At 39.7% G+C, this 19,027-nt stretch overlaps 2 protein-coding genes across 4 annotated transcripts; both read left to right on the forward strand.

The window, feature by feature from the left end:
- Window positions 1-365: 365 nt before the first annotated feature.
- LOC146555922 (placenta-specific gene 8 protein-like) lies at window positions 366-2,980 on the forward strand. Its single transcript, XM_085252566.1, has 4 exons — window positions 366-417; window positions 1,968-2,073; window positions 2,168-2,355; window positions 2,434-2,980. Exons 2-4 carry the CDS (start codon window positions 2,007-2,009, stop codon window positions 2,665-2,667), a joined length of 489 nt encoding a protein of 162 aa, XP_085108692.1. The 5' UTR covers window positions 366-417; window positions 1,968-2,006; the 3' UTR covers window positions 2,668-2,980.
- A 7,552-nt stretch (window positions 2,981-10,532) lies between these two features.
- On the forward strand, window positions 10,533-18,481 carry LOC146555923 (cornifelin-like). 3 transcript variants are annotated; one of them, XM_085252658.1, is made up of 4 exons: window positions 10,533-10,591; window positions 17,534-17,639; window positions 17,734-17,921; window positions 18,004-18,481. In XM_085252658.1, exons 2-4 carry the CDS (start codon window positions 17,573-17,575, stop codon window positions 18,235-18,237), a joined length of 489 nt encoding a protein of 162 aa, XP_085108784.1. In that variant the 5' UTR covers window positions 10,533-10,591; window positions 17,534-17,572; the 3' UTR covers window positions 18,238-18,481. The 3 variants fall into 3 exon arrangements, with proteins under 3 accessions (XP_085108784.1, XP_085108786.1, XP_085108785.1); XM_085252660.1 differs by lacking the exon at window positions 10,533-10,591 and adding an exon at window positions 16,692-16,763; XM_085252659.1 differs by lacking the exon at window positions 10,533-10,591 and having other exon boundaries at window positions 17,067-17,639.
- Window positions 18,482-19,027: the final 546 nt, after the last annotated feature.

Genomic DNA, 19,027 nt, shown 5'->3' on the forward strand with positions numbered 1-19,027 from the left:
TTAACAAGCTGCTTTTAGTGATGATGACAGGCTTGATCTCGTAGCCTTCATCCTGAACCCACAGTTCTCTCGGTGGTTACAAAGTTTTACTAAAAGGCTACAAGCCAGCAGTCAGTTATACGTTTATTCAGTTATTCATTCAGTCCCTTGCGCTTTTCACTCACATGTATTAGAGCATTGCTCTTTAAGTCTTATTTGTGTTAGTAGTAGCCAATATTTACATCAAACCACTGGTTTTAGTAGTTCACTCACACTTAACCTCTGTGAAGCCAATTGAATATTCAAATACATTCAGTACCAGTCATGCTCACATGTCCAATGGTTTCACTGGACTGTGTGTCATGACCTCCTTTGATAAAGAAGAACAGAGTGTGACTGAGTGCTGGAGAGGAGAGACATCAGAGTGCAGAATAAGAAGTAAGTGAAGAGTTTGTTGTGTCATCTCTTTTTTTTCTTTAGTGCTTGATGTTAATGATGCTGTCAGTTCAGTTATTTCATTTATCAGAGATTCTGATATTTTATTGGTTTAGTTTTCTTTATTATGGATGGAGGGTGAATATACAATAGAAACTTAACCCTTTCATGCATGAATAGTGACAGTGTCAATCTGGATTTTCTTTTCTTAAGTATTTTTATTCATCTTTAGACATGAAAAAAAAAAGATTTTTGATCTTCAATTTTATCATCATCACCGTAGTATACTTGCATTTACTTGAAGTGATTTATTGAAGTATGTAAAGTGAAATTTGTTTTAATTCATTCTGCATAAGTTAAAAACTTTAGGAAAACACAATGAAATCTTGTTGTTTGAACAAATACTTTGTTAATCAAGGCAAATACTGCTAGGCTTGCGTAATGAACCAATATGAGTGTTGATGATTTCATAGAGACAACGAACCAGTCCAGGCAAGTCAGGGCAACTAACCACTCTTACTAGATTGTATCATTTCAACAAGAACAAATGAAGTTGAATTTCATGCAAATGGTACATGATTTAAATACGTTCACCATAGAAACATGAAATTATTTAGTTCAAATTACAAGTTTGAATCTTGTACATGTAACAACGACCCAATTTCATTTTTTTGAGTGTACCATCAATAGCTGACCACTGTAGTGACACTGTGCCTGAAAGGGTTAAATAGAAATATAAAAACGTCATAAATTAGCCTTGCAATCAATCGGACTATGTCAAAGTAGCTATATATAACAATGTCCCGATTCACAAGTGATGTACCCTGAAAAAACCCTCAAAACTTGTAACATGTTCCTAACTACGTAACTAAAGCCAAATGGGACCAGACGTCACCTGGCTTAATGGGGTCCGTGTCCTGGTTCACAAACATGTCAGATTTTGGGATATTCTAGAGATATTCTTATTAATAAATACATTAAATATAAAATAGAATTCAAACATTTTTTAAAAACATCAATACAAGATAAACACGAGTAAAAGAATTTTAAATGAATGATAAATATCTCAAACTGGGTCAAACACCAAGCAGAAGACGTGGATCTTTAGACTGGATTTAAGAATTGGCAGTGAAGAGACCTCTCTAATGTGAAATGGTAACAAATTTCAAAACTTGGGACCCGCTACGGCAAAAGTCCGTCTGAGCCTCCGCTGTGTCCTCGACACATCCAGGAGCAGTCGGTTAGTTGATGTGAGCGGAAAAGCAAGTGCAGCTCAGAGAGGGAAGGTCGGGGAAGACCATTTAAGCACTTTAACTGTGCAGCCAGTTAAAAGCTGTGATCCAACATTTTGCAGCAGCTGAAGACGACACAGGGCAAAATGGTAACACCAGTATATAAAGCTTTACAGTAATACAACCAAGTTGTAAAAAGGGCACGGATTACTGTTTCTTTAGCTTTCTGTCTCAGCTGAAAGAAGACAAAGGTGAAGACAAAGCTGACTTTAATTGCAATTGTTGTATTTGGGTTTTCTCTACTTCATTCTACTTTTACAGAGTAATTATTTAGTGTCTGTGGCTGAACCTCAACACACAATGGCAGAAAAACCCTTGATAGACTGGGACAGTGGTCTCTTGGATTGCTTTGAGGATGCGAGTACTTGTAAGAAGAAGTTTAAGATCTTTTTCTTGTCATTTCTGGGGTCTTAGGCACTTCAGACATGTTACCACTTTGGTGATGTATTTCTGTTTTTCAGGCTGCTATGGTTTCTGGTGCGGCTCCTGCCTCGCCAGCACCGTTGCAAGAAGGTTTGGAGAGAATAGCTGTCTCCCTTTGTGTGATACATGTTGCTCTGGTGGATTAACAGCCTGTGGGATACCTGTTTGTGTTCCTCCTGCAGTCTTGTCTTTAAGGGTTGCCATGCGAAACAGATATGGCATCAAGGTATAAAGCAGTGACAATGAGACAATGTCATGAAGCAGAAATGGAGAAAGAAATAATGGTTGTACCGTCTCTCTGCAGGGCTCTCTCTGTAAGGATATTGCAATTTCCTATTGCTGCGCCACGTGCTCCTGGTGTCAGATGCATCGTGAGTTAAAGCATCGTAAGCAAGGCCCCACTGTGGTCAACATACAGAATAACAACATTGTGAACATGCAGCCTGTTCCAGTCATGCAGGCACCCATGATGATGCCTGTACAATCAGTGCCAGCTGCTTATATGGCTCAACCAAGATTCGCTGTGGTCTCACAGTGACAGAAATCCGAGTTTGTGTTGATGTTTCTATCAGTGAAATGAGACAATGAAGTCATTTTGAATTGAGAGTATCGTTAAATATTTCTATCAGCTTCCTAATAATCATAAAAATTACATTTAGTTTAAATGCATGAGTCGCCTTTTTAGATTAGTCACTGCATAGCTTCAGTAATAATACAGAGGATTGAATTTTAGTCTATTAATTTTTCTGCTAATGAGAAAAACATACTTGCATGTAGAGAGCTAAACGTGGTGTTAGATCTGCTCTGAAGTTAAAACTGATGTAAAGTGTTTTTTCATCAATAAAAATATGAAATCCAAGACATTTATGATCATTTTGCAATCCTACTTTAGATTCACCAAACTCTGCCTCAGATCAGTTTACAGTTTACTGAGATTGATGAAGACCTGATGTGCTCGGCACAGCTTTCATGACACCATAAAGATCAAACAGGAGTCCTGCAGTGGCTTTTTTTGTTTTTTTAATTTCACTCCTCATTAATTTGTCTTTCTTAAAATGTGTCTAAGTGTGTGCTGTGTGGCAGGAGGAAGGACCCAAATGCAGGACTATCAGACGGAAAAATTAAACTCAATTCAATTTTATTTATATAGCGCCAAATCACAACAAAAGTCACCTCAAGGTGCTTCATAGGTACAGAGAAAAACCCAACAATCATATGACCCCCTATGAGCAAGCACTTTGGCGACAGTGGGAAGGAAAAACTCCTTTTTAACAGGAAGAAACCTCCAGCAGAACCAGGCCCAGGGAGGGGCGGGGCCATTTGCTGCGACCGGTTGGGGTGAGAGAAGGAAGACAGGATAAAGACATGCTGTGGAAGAGAGACAGAGGTTAATAACAGATATGATTCAATGCAGAGAGGTCTATTAACACAAAGGTGAGAAAGGTGACTGGAATGGAAAAACTCAATGCATCATGGGAATCCCCCGGCAGCCTACGTCTAAGGGAGGATTCAGGGTCACCTGGTCCAGCCCTAACTATATGCTTTAGCAAAAAGGAAAGTTTTAAGCCTAATCTTAAAAGTAGAGATAGTGTCTGTCTCCTGAATCTAAACTGGAAGCTGGTTCCACAGAAGAGGGGCCTGAAAACTGAAGGCTCTCCCTCCCATTCTACTTTTAAATACTCTAGGAACAACAAGTAGGCTTGCAGAGCGAGAGCGAAGTGCTCTAATAGGGTGATATGGTACTACAAGGTCATTAAGATAAGATGGGGCCTGATTATTTAAGACCTTGTATGTGAGGAGCAGGATTTTGAATTCTGGATTTAACAGGAAGCCAATGAAGGGAAGCCAAAACAGGAGAAATCTGCTCTCTCTTTCTAGTCCCTGTCAGGACTAGAAAAGGTTCCTCGATGGGTATCGTTTAGGTTTTATCCGATACCGGTGCCAAACCGGTACTTTTGAAACTGTAACAGTGCTTAAACGGTGCTCAAACCGGTGTTTAAAGAATGGAGAACACAAAATTGGTCCAAAAACCTCTCATGTTTAGCTGTTTTTTTGTAAAAAGATAACAATGTTAGCCTTTTCTGCAGCTATGGGGCATATATGGTATCACTCTTGGCTGGAAGCAGTGCTTAAACAATGAAAAAAAAAAAAAACCACACACTTTGTCCAAAAACCTCTCATGTTCAGCTGTTTTCCTCTTTTTCTTTGGTCATTTTAGCCTTTTTGGCCAGGGTGAAGGGAGCATCTGCCATCAAACAAGAAGACAGCTGCATGTAACTACGACGGTGTTTGCTAGTTCACCTTACATGCATTAATGTAATAACGTGGTTAGCCTACTCAACGTAAATTACACACGAACAACATTAAGCTACTCACGCAGAGAAGAACGGCTGCTGCTGCATCATCATCCTCATCATTTCTGCTACACTGGCAGGGCTAGGGGCCAGGACTCTCCTCTTCGGGTTTTTGGGGGATGTTGCTAACTCAGGGTCCGATAACAGGCAACCCACCCGCAGTAGATGTGCTCGGTGTGAGGTCTCGCAGCAAGCTATCAAATTCAGTGCATTTCTCGGCTTTTAAAAAAACGCTATGCGTCGCCAGGTGTTTCATCGGATTCGAGGTGTTACCTCCTTTGACAGTATCACAGTATCAGCTTAAAGCACTTGTTGCAGGCTGCTGAGTTTGCCTCTTTTGCCTACTATCCTCGGAAACGTAAAATGATTGGCTAGAATCTAAAGTGTATCACAGCTCAGGAAAAAAAAGCACCGAAATAAAGCAGCGAAATGTGCGCTGCTTTTCGGTCTGGTTACTACCGTTTATGTCAGAACCGGTGCCATCATGGCACCGGATTCCGGTACCCATCCCTATTCCTCACAGTGTTACTGGAGGCCAAGGTAATGCCATCCAGAGTAAGAATCTGCTTAGATACCATATTTCTAAGATTTTCAGGGCCGAGTACAATAACCTCAGTTTTATCTGAATTAAGAAGCAGAAAGTTAGCGGCCATCCAGGTCTTTATGTCTTTAAGACATTCCTGCAGTTTAACTAATTGGTGTGTGTTATCTGGCTTCATGGACAGATAGAGCTGGGTGTCATCTGCATAGCAGTTAAAATGTATGCTATGTCTTCTAATGATGCTGCCTAAGGGAAGCATGTATAATGTAAACAGAATTGGTCCTAGCACTGAACCCTGTGGAACTCCATAATTAACCTCAGTGTGTGAAGAGGACTCTCCATTTACATGAACAAACTGGAGTCTATTAGATAGGTATGATACAAACCACTGCAGTGCAGTACCTGTAATACCTACAGCATGTTCTAATCACTCTAATAGGATATTATGGTCAACAGTATCGAACGCTGCACTGAGGACTAGCAGGACAAGCACAGAAATGAGTTCACTATCAGAGGCCATAAGAAGATCATTTGTAACCTTCACTAAAGCTGTTTCTGTGCTGTGATGAGCTCTGAAACCTGACTGAAACTCTTCAAATAAGCCATTCCCCTGCAGATGATCTGTTAACTCAAAGCACAGCTTTATTTGCTGAGAAAACTCACGATAACCCAAACTAGAAACTCAAAGCACAAAGCTCTAAGGGGAAAACTGGAAACAGGGAACTAAGATGTTACCATAAACACAGCACCCTGAGGGTACGACGCAGACACTAACACATCAAAATAAAACAGGAAACACAACAGGCACAGAACCAAGCACATGGAGACTAAATGAAGAGAATAAGAAAGCAGAAATAAATGTTCACTAGAGACAACACACCAGGAACACAGGGGAGGCACAGAAACAGAACATGGAGCACAGAGACAACAGTAACTAACAGTGACAGGAGGTGAACAACACACAGACTCAAACACAGGCTGAGGTGACGCGACTAAGATCACTGAGCTAAAGAAACCCAACAACATGAACAAGAATAATCAAAGAACATAATTACAAAGACTGAAATACAAATACTGGGTCTTTGTGACAAAATGTCTTTTATAAATAGAAACACAGAATCCAAATGGAGTAAATTAAAAACTCACGTTTTATATGTACTTACAATGATGCTTGGTGTCAAAAACAAATCTGACAAGATTCAGTGATTACACAGCACAGAGGAAGGACAGTAAAGAAGGTCTATAAGGAATACCGAAACAATGATACAAATACAAACAATTTGATTCTTAAACAGCTGATAACTCTCTGGGTTTACATTAAATCTGTGGTAAGGAAGGAGGGCATATAGGAATACAGCTCACCGCAGACAAACAGCCAACAAGGTGAAACATCAGGAGTTCTTTGCTGTGACTTGCCTAACAAGTAAAACCAGGAAAAGAATTAAAAGTAAACTTCTTGGGTGACCTGACTATTTTTAGACTGGAGTCAGAAACGGATGTACTTTCTCATAAAACAAGAAGAGAGAAGAATCAGAGAAGTTTACTGCTTTGTCATTTTTTCAAAGCAGTTTTGTCACACAGTGCCTCCCTGTGGTCACAATTGGCAATTACATAACACAAACTCTAAATGTGACTTGTGTCACTGCAAAGTGGTGTACTGCGACTGGATAAATTAAAAAGTGAGTTAAAGCATTACAAGAAAACCCGTCATCAGTATCGAGAGTAACCCAGTTAACATGTGGCCTTTCTCAGCTGTGTAGTCAGTTGTTTTTGGTTTTATTCCTGTTCTGATAGCAAAACGAGTTTAAGAATGTTGAACTGAATCAATAAAGAGTTCAGGCCCCATTTTCAGTTTTATCTTACATCCTCTGAGAAGCTTTTGTGCTGTTGCTGTTTGTTTTGTTTTATTTAAATCACTGTTTCAGGTCGAGTCCAACAGCTCTGAAACTGAAAACTAACAAGGAACTAACCTGTTGTCACGTCATCAAATTAGGAATTGAATATCTGCGTCACTTAAATGACAAAGAAACAATGACCAGCAGCAGGTCTATGCTTAGTTAAGTCATCTGACTCTTTTAATAGCTTAAAGATTGAATAAAAGAAATCAGTTTTAAGGTTTAACTATTACCTATCATTTCCTCAGTGGTAAATCAGTTCGACCGCTTGTGAACTTCATCTATGCCAAACACAAAATCCAAAGCATGCAAAGATCCTCTTGAATGAATGAATCTCTGTCAGTTTGAACATGATGTCGTACAAAACAGAAAGCATGGGCTTAATTTGACCTGGAAACTGTGTGCAGATAAAGAGCTTATCAAATCACACTATCAATGCAAACAGCTTCAGAGATCTCACACATGGCCGACTTATCCACTGTAACACAGCAGTGTCACAGGAGGCGTGGCTTCCAAGCTGGAAAAGATTGTTTAACACCAGTTTATTATTTTAGCCATTGTGAAAAACACTGTTAAGTGAATGCTTCACATAAGTAAAACGTGTAAAGCTAAAAGAGCCTGCCTGAGGGTCTGAGGCGGCGCTGTGGCTGGTAGGGCTGCAACAATAGGGTTATACAGCTGGGAGCAAAATCTAAACTCCTTTAAATGAGTTAAATCTCAAACACGTCTTCTGAACAGTAACCCTGAGTGTTACTCAGCTGAGTGCGGGAGGAAGACGAGGTATTCAGAGGAAACCTTCACAACCACAGGGAGACCAACCAAACTCTACTATGAAGGGATCCAGCCAGGGCTTGAACCAAGATCCCTTGTTACAACTCCTCCAACCAACGGTCGCGGCAGGCAAAACATGAGGACACAGATGTTGCGCAACAATAAACACATGAGATGCACTTCTGTACCATTTGCTCCTTTAATTCCACGTTGTACTGTCCACTATACAAAACCAGTACATGGGATCAAACAGGATACAAATGCACAGACTGCACAAACATGAACACAACTCACAAACATTACACCAATTGCTATGTCAAACTACAACATCGGCCTATGGCATCAATTAGTGCACTAAACCAAGCTCAGGCTGCATACAAAAATGCATCAAAATGACTCAAGCTGTGGTCAACAGAAAGTTTCCCCTCATGTTCAGCCTACCTTTGTGTCATCAACATCATGTGTGGTGAACAGGTGAGTGCAACCACCTTTATCACCTAACACACCCATGAGTCACGCCCCACACCCGTGCACCAATACAGTGTTTGCATTTAAACCAACCCTCTTAATCCAAAAAAGGAACGACTCATATGGGTCCTACATCCCTGATCATCGTAGGGGTTACATTGCGACACCCCTCGTGATCGATGAGAATCCACCAAGTAGAAACCACGTGTTTATTATATTATTTTTATATATTTTAAGCCATAAAAAACCTTCCCCACACCCTTATAAATAATTTCTACACCCTTAGTAAGTGAACCGCGATGTGGCGTGAGGATACGCTACATTTTGTAAATACCTTGGTTTAGCAGCTGTCTTCTGAGCTGTAAGAAATCCACCTTACACTGGGTAGAATTGAACTATATGTAATAAAACTAGTGATTTCATTAAACTTTGTAGTTGCTTGTTGGTCGTCTCCTCTGACAAAGATTTTTAGAAGAAAATGAGTGACTCTTTTTCTCTTCCAATTGCTAAATAAACACACTTAAGGTGCAACCAACTTCATTAAAGGATGATAAAGGCTCTGATCATTTCATTGACAGTTTTGCATGGCCTCATTGGCATACACTGACCTGCAGAGACACTCAATTCAGTTCAATTTTATTTATATTGTGCCAAATCACAACAGTGGTCACATCAAGGTGCTTTATATTATAAGGCAGAGATACTAATACAGAGAAAACAAAGTGATGTTTTTTAAATAGTGGTTTAATCACTCCCAGCTTGAAGGCCCTTTGTACGTACCCCATTAACAGAGATAAATGATGACATTGTGGTGGACCACTAGAGGGCTCCACACACAACTGAATACAAAAGTATTCAGAATACAAAAGTATTAAGTTGTGTGGTGATGAGTAATAAAGTAATAAACCAGGTTTGTCAATCGAGAGCTCTCCTGTGTTCACCTCCACAACTTTTTATATTGAATCATTTAACCAATGGTAGGACGTCTTTAAGGATCCTTTTAGGAATGGGGTATAACAGACACACTGATGGAGCTAAGGAAACTATGTTGTTCTTTCTTTGTGATTGTTTTATGCTTAAGTCAGTTTTGGTTGGTTTGTCGGTCTGTGAGCAGATACAGTTGCTATGGTGATGGGGTTTGGGGTCACAGCAGGGGGAGAGAAGCTGCAGGGAGGTGTGTAAGACTGCAACTCTTTCCTGGTTGCAACGCTGGATAGTCATGTGATTTCTAAAACAGAGATATTGCACAAATGCAAAAAATCAAGCCTATGGACAGGATTTCTACTTACTCTCTGCTTGTTGGTAGGTAGATGACATTTTTGTCCCAAACCAGCACACTCGTACTGCTGCATTTGTCTTAAAACCATACTTGTGTGCATCTGCAAATGGATATAGTATAAGTTCAAATAAAATAATGAAAATTTGGGAATCTAAATGTAATCCTTCAAATGTACTAGTTTACAGTGTTATCATTTTAGCTCAACAAGGAAGTGATATCTGGAGAAACAAGGAAAAAGAACCCGTGCAACAGACACCTACTCATAGTTTGGCACATTTCAAACATGCAAACATTGTTTCTATGTAGACAAAGGCTCTGTTCATTTTAAATATCAGATTCACCCAAACACTGCATGAAAGTGAAGCTCTGCCCCACAAACTACTACAGTCTCTAAATGTATTATATTTGGGTGTTTGTGGGCATTCTCCACACACAACAAAAGACACTTTATTGACCGCGGTTAAAAGAGAGAAAGATGGTAGGCACACTGATGTAAACTAAACCCTAACACCTCTACTAGGAACAAGCATAACCACAGGTCAACTTTCCCATCTCTGTTTTCCCAAGAAAACTCAGCAAACTCTTCATAGCCACAGCTCTTGGCTCTCTTCCTCCATCACTTTCACTTTCCTGACTTTGTTGATCTATGACCACAAATAAGCACAAGAGTTACAAATTGCAGTAGTTTTCATGCTGAAACTCTCAATTTAAAAGTGTTTTTAACAAGCTGCTTTTAGTGATGATGACAGGCTTGATCTCGTAGCCTTCATCCTGAACCCACAGTTCTCTCGGTGGTTACAAAGTTTTACTAAAAGGCTACAATCCAGCAGTCAGTTATACGTTTATTCAGTTATTCATTCAGTCCCTTGCTCTTTTCACTCACATGTATTAGAGCGTTGCTCTTTAAGTCTTATTTGTGTTAGTAGTAGCCAATATTTACATCAAAACACTGGTTTCAGTAGTTCACTCTCAGTCACTTCACCTCTGTGCAGCCAATTTAAAATACTTGTTTGAATATTCAAATACATTCAGTACCAGTCATGCTCACATGTCCAATGGTTTCACTGGACTGTGTGTCATGACCTCCTTTGATAAAGAAGAACAGAGTGTGACTGAGTGCTGGAGAGGAGAGACATCAGAGTGCAGAATAAGAAGTAAGTGAAGAGTTTGTTGTGTCATCTCTTTTTTTTCTTTAGTGCTTGATGTTAATGATGCTGTCAGTTCAGTTATTTCATTTATCAGAGATTCTGATATTTCACTTGTTCAGTTTTCTTTATTATGGATGGAGGGTGAATATACAATAGAAACTTAACCCTTTCATGCATGAATAGTGACAGTGTCAATCTGGATTTCTTTTCTTAAGTATTTTTATTCATCTTTAGACATGAAAAAAAAAGATTTTTGATCTTCGCTTTTTTAAAACATGTACTTTTCAAAAGAGTTTAACATCTCCACTTAGGTGGACAACTGGTTGACCAGTGTGCGGCAGGGTACGGGGTTACACATCAGTGTCCAATGTAGTTTATGTTGAAGTATACCATCAATAGCTGACCACTGTAGTGACACTGTGCCTTAAAGGGTTAAATAGAAATATAAAAACGTCATAAATTAGCCTTGCAATCAATCGGACTATGTTAAAGTAGCTATATATAACATGTCCCGATTCACAAGTGATGTACCCTAAAAAAAAAACCTCAAAACTTGTAACGTGTAACTATTTATTTGCAAGAGTATTCATGGAAAACTCAAAACCTCCACATTTCATGTTTTCATGTGCTCTCTTTTTATATCATTTGCAAGTTGTTTGCATGTTTCCCTCCATCCTATATGTTACTCCATTTCCTGGAAACAGATTCAATTCTGTAATCTTGATAAAGTAATATTGTAATATTGATTATTTTTGGCACTAGACAAATGAAAAATGTATCTAAAATAAGGGTTAATGGAATTGAAATTGAAAGAGTGTACGAAAATAAATTTCTTGGAGTGATAATTGATGATAAGCTGAGTTGGAAGTCTCATATAAACCATGTGAAAACAAAAATGTCAAAAACCATTGCTATTCTCTATAAAACAAAGCATGTCCTGAACAAAAAATCATTATACACACTTTATTGTACTCTGTTGCTTCCATATATGACTTACTGTCTGGAGATATGGGGTAATGCATATAAAACGAACACTCTTCATATTTTCAAGTTACAAAAAAGAGCTATAAGAATTATAAATCAATCAAACTATATAGAACCAACTAACATTTGTTTATTAATCTGAATACCCTGAAATTTTATGATTTAGTTGAATATAAAATGGCACAGATAATGTATAAAGCACAAAATAACTTGCTTTGCCCCAGTACTCAGAAGCTGTTCAAAGTCAGAGAGAGTCAATATGACTTAAGAGGAACAGATTTCTTTAAAAAAAAAAAAAAAACAAGATGAGGACAAATATAAAGCAGAGATGTGTTTCTGTTAGAGGAGTTAACCTGTGGAATAGTTATGACAGTGATTTAAAAAGGTGTAGTTCATTTTCCTTGTTTAAAAATATGTTTAAAAATAGAGTATTAGAAAAATATATATATCAAGAATGAAAAGAGCAAAAAAAAAAAAAAAAACCTCTTGATTCTTTTGCTTTGATGTAGTTACTTATCTAAGGTGGAAAGTTTTTTTTGTTTGTTTGTTTGTTTGTTTGGTTTTTGCTTTGTTTTATTATTTGCTTCGAGCCCTGTGTACAGGAGCTGCATGCAAAAAGATATTTTGTGAAAAGGGTTGGCGTAATAAGCAAATGCTTCAGCCAGTACCTTTTGATTAGCCTTGTCTCGTGCTTTCTTGCTTTGTGGTAGATCTATGTTCTGTTTTCACTGAGATATTTGAATGCTAATCAATAAAAATCAAAATTAAATTTTTTTTTTTTTTTTAAAAACAGTATACTTATAATCGTGACCAAACATTTAACAGTACAATGTTAAAAACATCAACAAAGTCAAATGCAAGGAATCCATGTACGTAGATCTGCACTGATACCCAAGCCTGCAATGGAGCATGAAGGAGAGACGCGTAACTAAAGCCAAATGGGACCAGACGTCACCTGGCTTAATGGGGTCTGTGTCCTGGTTCACAAACATGTCAGATTTTGGGATATTCTAGAGATATTCTTATTAATAAATACATTAAATATAAAATAGAATTCAAACATTTTTTAAAAACATCAATGTCGTGTTTTCAATAAAACATCCGTAGTAGTTAGCAAGCTTCTTTATTTTAACGTGGCTCACATCCATGTACGTAAACATAACCTGCCGCTGCTTCTACGACACAGTATATATCACAATTTGGTTAGACAGCCCCCTAGTGGTGAAGCTGAACTACCCACATAACTCCTATCAACACATCCCCTTTTCTTTAGATGTTATCTGCTGAACAACACTATGGAAACATACCTAACATTGCATAGCTTGAATAACATCACAAACACTTGTGACAGTGTAAACTACGGAACACACAATAATGCAGAAAGTTCCTTTTTGATATATGCATATATATCTAGCTATATATGTATACACCAACATATACATATATATATATGCTTAAAGGTTTAGTCTATCAGGTGGCTTGATAGAGCGTGCTGATCTTCTGACAATGGGTGACTGGTCTCTTTGCTCCACACTGTCCTTCACGGGTGTTGTTGGTTCAGGTGGTGTGTTGTTGTCATCACACTGTCCTTCCGATGGTCCCATTGTCTTTTGAGTGTACAGTAAACTCCTCCGATTTCTCCTTAATATCAGTCCATCTTCAGTTTTCACATTGTACGATCTTGGGTTTACCTCCTCCAGTACAGTTGCTCTCTTTTCCCAGATGTTTGCATCTTCCACTCTGACTGCTTCATTGGGTGCGAGTGGTTTTAGACTTTTTGAGGACTTGTCAAAGTTGACCTTTTGTCTCTTCTGCAACTGTTTCATTTTGTCTCTCACTTGTTTATGTTTCCTGGTTGTTGTGTAAGGAAGAGTGGTCCGTAGTTTTCTTCCCATTAATATTTCTGCTGGTGACTTGCCATGCTCCAGTGGTGATGCTCTGTAGCTCAGTAGTGCCAAATAAGGATCTGACTTACCATCTTGTGCTTTCTTTAGTAACTGTTTCACAATGTGCACACCTTTCTCTGCTTTCCCATTGGACTGTGGATGCAGGGGGCTTGAGGTCACATGTTTAAAGTCATATTCCTGAGCAAATAGTTGGAATTCTCTACAACTATAGCAAGGTCCATTGTCACTATGAACAATCTGTGGTATCCCATGTCTAGCAAATATTGATTTCATGTGCGTTATGACACAAGTAGCTGACATGTTGGACAATAATGCCATCTCTGGATAGTTTGACAAGTAATCAATAACCAGCAGGTAGTTTTTTCCTCCTAGGTGGAAAATGTCTGTTCCGACTTTCTGCCATGGTTCCTCCGGTATGTCTGTTATGGTCAGAGGCTCTTTTGGTTGTTTTGCCTGGTGTTTGATACACGTATCACAAGTGGAAACCATTTGCTCAATGTCTGCATTTATACCTGGCCAATAGATTGCTGTTCTGGCTCTCCGTTTGCATTTCTCTATGCCTAGATGTCCCTCATGCAGTCTTTTCAGGATGTCTCCTCTCAGTGAGTGTGGAATTACTACTCTGTTTTGTCTTAGCAGAAGTCTATTCACAACACTTAGTTCTGCTCTTATGTTGTAGTATGTTTTGCATTCACCTCTTGGCCATTTCCCATTCAACAGTGTTATAACTCTTTGCAGACTAGAGTCCTTTTGTGTTTCAGCCTTGATCTGATGTGATTTTCTGTCTGACACAGGAAGTGACTCTGCTACCAGGTTTACATGTATATTTACATCCATCTCTGTGGAGCTTTGCTCTTTGTTTGGGGTTGTGGCCCTAGAGAGTGCATCTGCTAACACAATGTGTTTACCTGGTGTGTAGATCAAGTTGAAATCATAGCGCTGTAGTTTCATCATCAATCTTTGAATGCGTGGAGACATTTCACTTAAGTTTTTCTTGATTATGGCTATCAATGGCTTGTGGTCAGTCTCTGCCACAAATGTTGGCAAACCATAGACATAGGTGTGGAACTTTTCAAATCCAAAAACAAGCCCCAATGTCTCTTTTTCTATTTGGGCGTAGCGAGATTCTGTCTCTGTCATTGCTCTTGAGGCATATGCCACTGGCCTCCAGTGGTCTCCATAAGCCTGCAACAACACTGCGCCGATCCCGGCCTTCGATGCATCTGTTGACACTTTTGTTTTTCTTTTTGGATCAAAATACGCCAAAACTGGCTCTGTTGTAAGTGTCTTTTTCAGTTGTTGCCACTCGTTTTCCAGTTCTTCATTCCATCTGAACTCGCAGCTATTGTGTAGAAGCTGTCTCAGGTGCACTGTTTTGGCCGCCAGGCTTGGGATGAATTTTCCAATAAAGTTAACCATTCCCAGGATTCTCAACACACCTTTTTTATCTTCAGGACGTGGCATTTCCAGTATAGCTCGTAGCTTTTCCTTGTCCGGCTCGATGCCTTCAGCTGTCAGCTTGTCACCGAGAAAGGTAATGTCACCCACGCCAAACTGACATTTTACTCTGGTACAGTTTAAGTCCATAACGTTTCACCCTTTCCAAAACCTTTACTAGTCTCTCATTGTGCTGCTGTAGTGTGGATCCCCACAAAATGATGTCGTCCATATAAACTCTGACTCCCTCGATTCCTTCGATCATATGCTCCATGGTCCTGTGGAATATCTCAGGAGCTGAAGAAATTCCAAAAGGCATTCTCAAGAAGCAGTAACGCCCAAATGGCGTGTTGAACGTGCAGTATTTTGTACTGTCCTCATGAAGTTTGAGTTGCCAAAATCCTTGGGATGCATCTAGTTTGCTAAAAAATTTTGCACCAGCCATTTCACTTGTTATTTCTTCTCTTGTAGGTATCTGGTAATGCTCTCTTTGTATGTTAGCATTTAAGTCTTTCGGATCCATGCAGACTCTAAGAGCGCCGGTTGGTTTTTTAATGCACACCATGGAGTTAACCCATTCAGTAGGTTCTTCAACTTTTCTTATGACTTCCAGTGCCTCCATCCGCTCTAGTTCCTCTTTAAGCTTGTCTTTAAGAGCAGCTGGAACACGTCGAGGTGCATGAACCACAGGCTGAGCTCCTTCTTTCAGCTTTATCTTGTAGGTGAAGGGTAAGACTCCAAACCCCTTGAATATGTCTGGGTACAGATCCACGATTTCTTTCACACTTTTGGGCTCAGAGCTGTTTATACTGTATACCCGTCTGACTAGGCCGAGTCTCTCACATGCTTTATCTCCCAACAGAGATTCATGTCCCTCTGGCACAATGATAAACATCAGACTGTGATATTTTCCTTTTACTTGTACCCGGAGCCTGCATTTACCTTTGGTTTTGATTGGTTCTCCATTATATGCTTGGAGTAAACTGTTATTTTGGAATATGTGTGGTTTCGTTTTCATCGCTTTCACATCCAGCTCATTCACCAGATTAGCCTTGGCTCCTGTGTCCAGTTTGAAAGTTACCAGGGCTCCGTTCACTGGTAACATCTCTGTCCATTTGTCCTGCTTCACTGTACTGACTGCAGGTTGGTCCATGGGTGTATCTTGCTGCATTACCATTCCCACAAAAAACGTGTCACTGAGAGCAGTTTCTTCTACTGTGTGTACTCTTTCTTTTTGTTTATTCTTTGAAAAACATTGCTTGGCAAAATGGTTTTGTCCATTGCATTTTTTGCATATTTTACCATAAGCTGGGCATTGTTTCCTTCCATGTTTTGTGCCACATCTTTTGCACAAGAAAGTGTCTTTTGATTCTTTCTGTTCTTTTTTGTACGTGCGCCCTGCCTGCCGTGTATTAACTGCAGCTACAGCTGTGCTTTCCGTGTCTGTTTCCCTCGGCGACCCGCTGAAGGTTTTTGCATGTTGTATGGCGAGCTCGCTGGCATGACATACTTTCACAGCACTTGCTAAAGTCAGATCCGCCTCTCTCTGAAGCCTCTCTCTTATCTTTATATCTTTTATTCCAAATACGATCTGATCTCTTATCATAGATTCTTGCAGCTGTCCAAAATTGCATGTTCTTGCCTTTAACTTGAGGTCAGTCAGAAACGTATCAAAACTCTCTGAAGGTTGTTGTATACGTGACCGAAAGACGTACCTCTCAAATGTTTCATTCTTTTTGGGCGAACAGTGTTCATCAAACTTTCTCACTACTTCGCCAAACTTTTCTTTGTCTTCTGCAGTTGCGAACACAAACGTGTTATATACTTCCACCGCTTGTGGACCTGCTACGGTAAGAAGCAGTGCAATCTTCCGTGTATCAGGCTTACTATCTAGGCCGACAGCTTGCAGGTATAGCATAAACCGCTGTTTAAAAGTTCGCCACTCACAGTCCACATTTCCGTTCCAGTTGACGGCATCTGGTGGCTTAACACTGTCCATGATGACCTGCTTTACTGGTTCACTCCTGGTACCATGTCGTGTTTTCAATAAAACATCCGTAGTAATTAGCAAGCTTCTTTATTTTAACGTGGCTCACATCCATGTACGTAAACGTAACCTGCCGCTGCTTCTACGACACAGTATATATCACAATTTGGTTAGACAGCCCCCCAGTGGTGAAGCTGAACTACCCACATAACTTCTATCAACACAATCAATACAAGATAAACATGAGTAAAAGAATTTTAAATGAATGATAAATATCTCAAACTGGGTCAAACACCAAGCAGAAGACGTGGATCTTTAGACTGGATTTAAGAATTGGCAGTGAAGAGACCTCTCTAATGTGAAATGGGAACAAATTTCAAAACTTGGGACCCGCTACGGCAAAAGTCCGTCTGAGCCTCCGCTGTGTCCTCGACACATCCAGGAGCAGTCGGTTAGTTGATGTGAGCGGAAAAGCAAGTGCAGCTCAGAGAGGGAAGGTTGGGGAAGACCATTTAAGCACTTTACTGTTTCTTTGGCTTTCTGTCTCAGCTGAAAGAAGACAAAGGTGTATAAAGCTGACTTTAATTGCAATTGTTGTATTTGGGTTTTTTCTACTTCATTCTGCTTTTACAGAGTAATTATTTAGTGTCTGTGGCTGAACTTCAACACACAATGGCAGAAAAACCCTTGATAGACTGGGACAGTGGTCTCTTGGATTGCTTTGAGGATGCGAGTACTTGTAAGATGAACTCTAAGATCTTTTTCTTGTCATTTCTGGGGTCTTAGGCACTTCAGACATGTTAACACTTTGGTGATGTATTTCTGTTTTTCAGGCTGCTATGGTTTCTGGTGTGGCCCCTGCCTCGCCTGCACCGTTGCTGGAAGGTTTGGAGAGAACAACTGTCTCCCTTTGTGTGATACATGTTGTTGTGTTGTGTCGGCAGTCTTTGGCCTTCCAATTTTTCCACCTCCTGCAGTCTTGTCTTTAAGGGCTGCAATGCGAAACAGATATGGCATCAAGGTATGAAGCAGTGACAGTGAGACAATGTCATGAAGCAGAAAAGGAGAAATAAATAAATAATGGTTTTACCGTCTCTCTGCAGGGCTCTCTCTGTAAGGATATTGCAATTTCCTGTTGCTGCTGCACGTGCTCCTGGTGTCAGATGCATCGTGAGTTAAAGCATCGTAAGCAAGCCCCCACTGTGGTCAACATACAGAATAACAACATTGTGAACATGCAGCCTGTTCCAGTCATGCAGACACCCATGATGATGCCTGTACAATCAGTGCCAGCTGCTTATATGGCTCAACCAGCAGTCACTGTGATCACACAGTGACGCAATCCGAGTTTGTGTTGATGTTTCTATCAGTGAAATGAGGCAATGAAGTCATTTTGAATTGAGAGTATGGTTAAATATTTCTATCAGCTTAGATGCATGAGTCGCCTTTTTAGATTAGTCACTGCATAGCTTCAGTAATAATGCAGAGGATTGAATTTTAGTCTTAATTTTTCTGCTAATGAGAAAAACATAGTTGCATGTAGAGAGCTAAACGTGGTGTTAGATCTGCTCTGATGTTAAAACTGATGTAAAGTGTTTTTTCATCAATAAAAATATGAAATCCAAGACATTTATGATCATTTTGCAATCCTACTTTAGATTCACCAAACTCTGCCTCAGATCAGTTTACAGTTTACTGAGATTGATGAAGACCTGATGTGCTCTTCACAGCTTTCATGACACAAAGATCAAACAGGAGTCCTGCAGTGGCTTTTTTCATTTTTTATTTCACTCCTCATTAATTTGTCTTTCTTAAAATGTGTCATTGTGTGTGCTGTGTGGCAGGAGGAAGGACCCAAATGCAGGACTATCAGTAGGAAAAATTAAACTCAAAGCACGAAGCTCTAACTGGAAAACCGGTAACAGAGAACTAAGATGTTACCACAAGCACAGAGGCGAAAACACAACACGGTGAGGGTACGATACAACAACTAACAGAGAGAAACACTTAAATACTCAAGCAGGACAGCGAGAGAATGGGGAACAGGTGGTGACACAGCCGGGACAAATAATGAGATGACGAGGAAGCAAAATCAGACACACTGCACACAGGACATGGACTATCAAA

The sequence above is a fragment of the Mchenga conophoros genome, linkage group LG17, assembly GCF_057382185.1.
Source record: "Mchenga conophoros isolate Kocher_MC1m ecotype Shallow Benthic linkage group LG17, M_conophoros_male_GT1.1, whole genome shotgun sequence".
NCBI classification, from domain to species: domain Eukaryota; kingdom Metazoa; phylum Chordata; class Actinopteri; order Cichliformes; family Cichlidae; genus Mchenga; species Mchenga conophoros.

Excerpts from the sequence above, each read along its gene's own strand:
- LOC146555922 (XM_085252566.1), top strand. The coding sequence starts at position 2,007 with ATGGCAGAAAAACCCTTGATAGACTGGGACAGTGGTCTCTTGGATTGC. Across the intron at positions 2,074-2,167 it reads CTTTGAGGATGCGAGTACTT|GCTGCTATGGTTTCTGGTGC; the intron begins GTAAGAAGAAGT and ends TCTGTTTTTCAG. Across the intron at positions 2,356-2,433 it reads GAAACAGATATGGCATCAAG|GGCTCTCTCTGTAAGGATAT; the intron begins GTATAAAGCAGT and ends GTCTCTCTGCAG.
- LOC146555923 (XM_085252658.1), top strand. The coding sequence starts at position 17,573 with ATGGCAGAAAAACCCTTGATAGACTGGGACAGTGGTCTCTTGGATTGC. Across the intron at positions 17,640-17,733 it reads CTTTGAGGATGCGAGTACTT|GCTGCTATGGTTTCTGGTGT; the intron begins GTAAGATGAACT and ends TCTGTTTTTCAG. Across the intron at positions 17,922-18,003 it reads GAAACAGATATGGCATCAAG|GGCTCTCTCTGTAAGGATAT; the intron begins GTATGAAGCAGT and ends GTCTCTCTGCAG.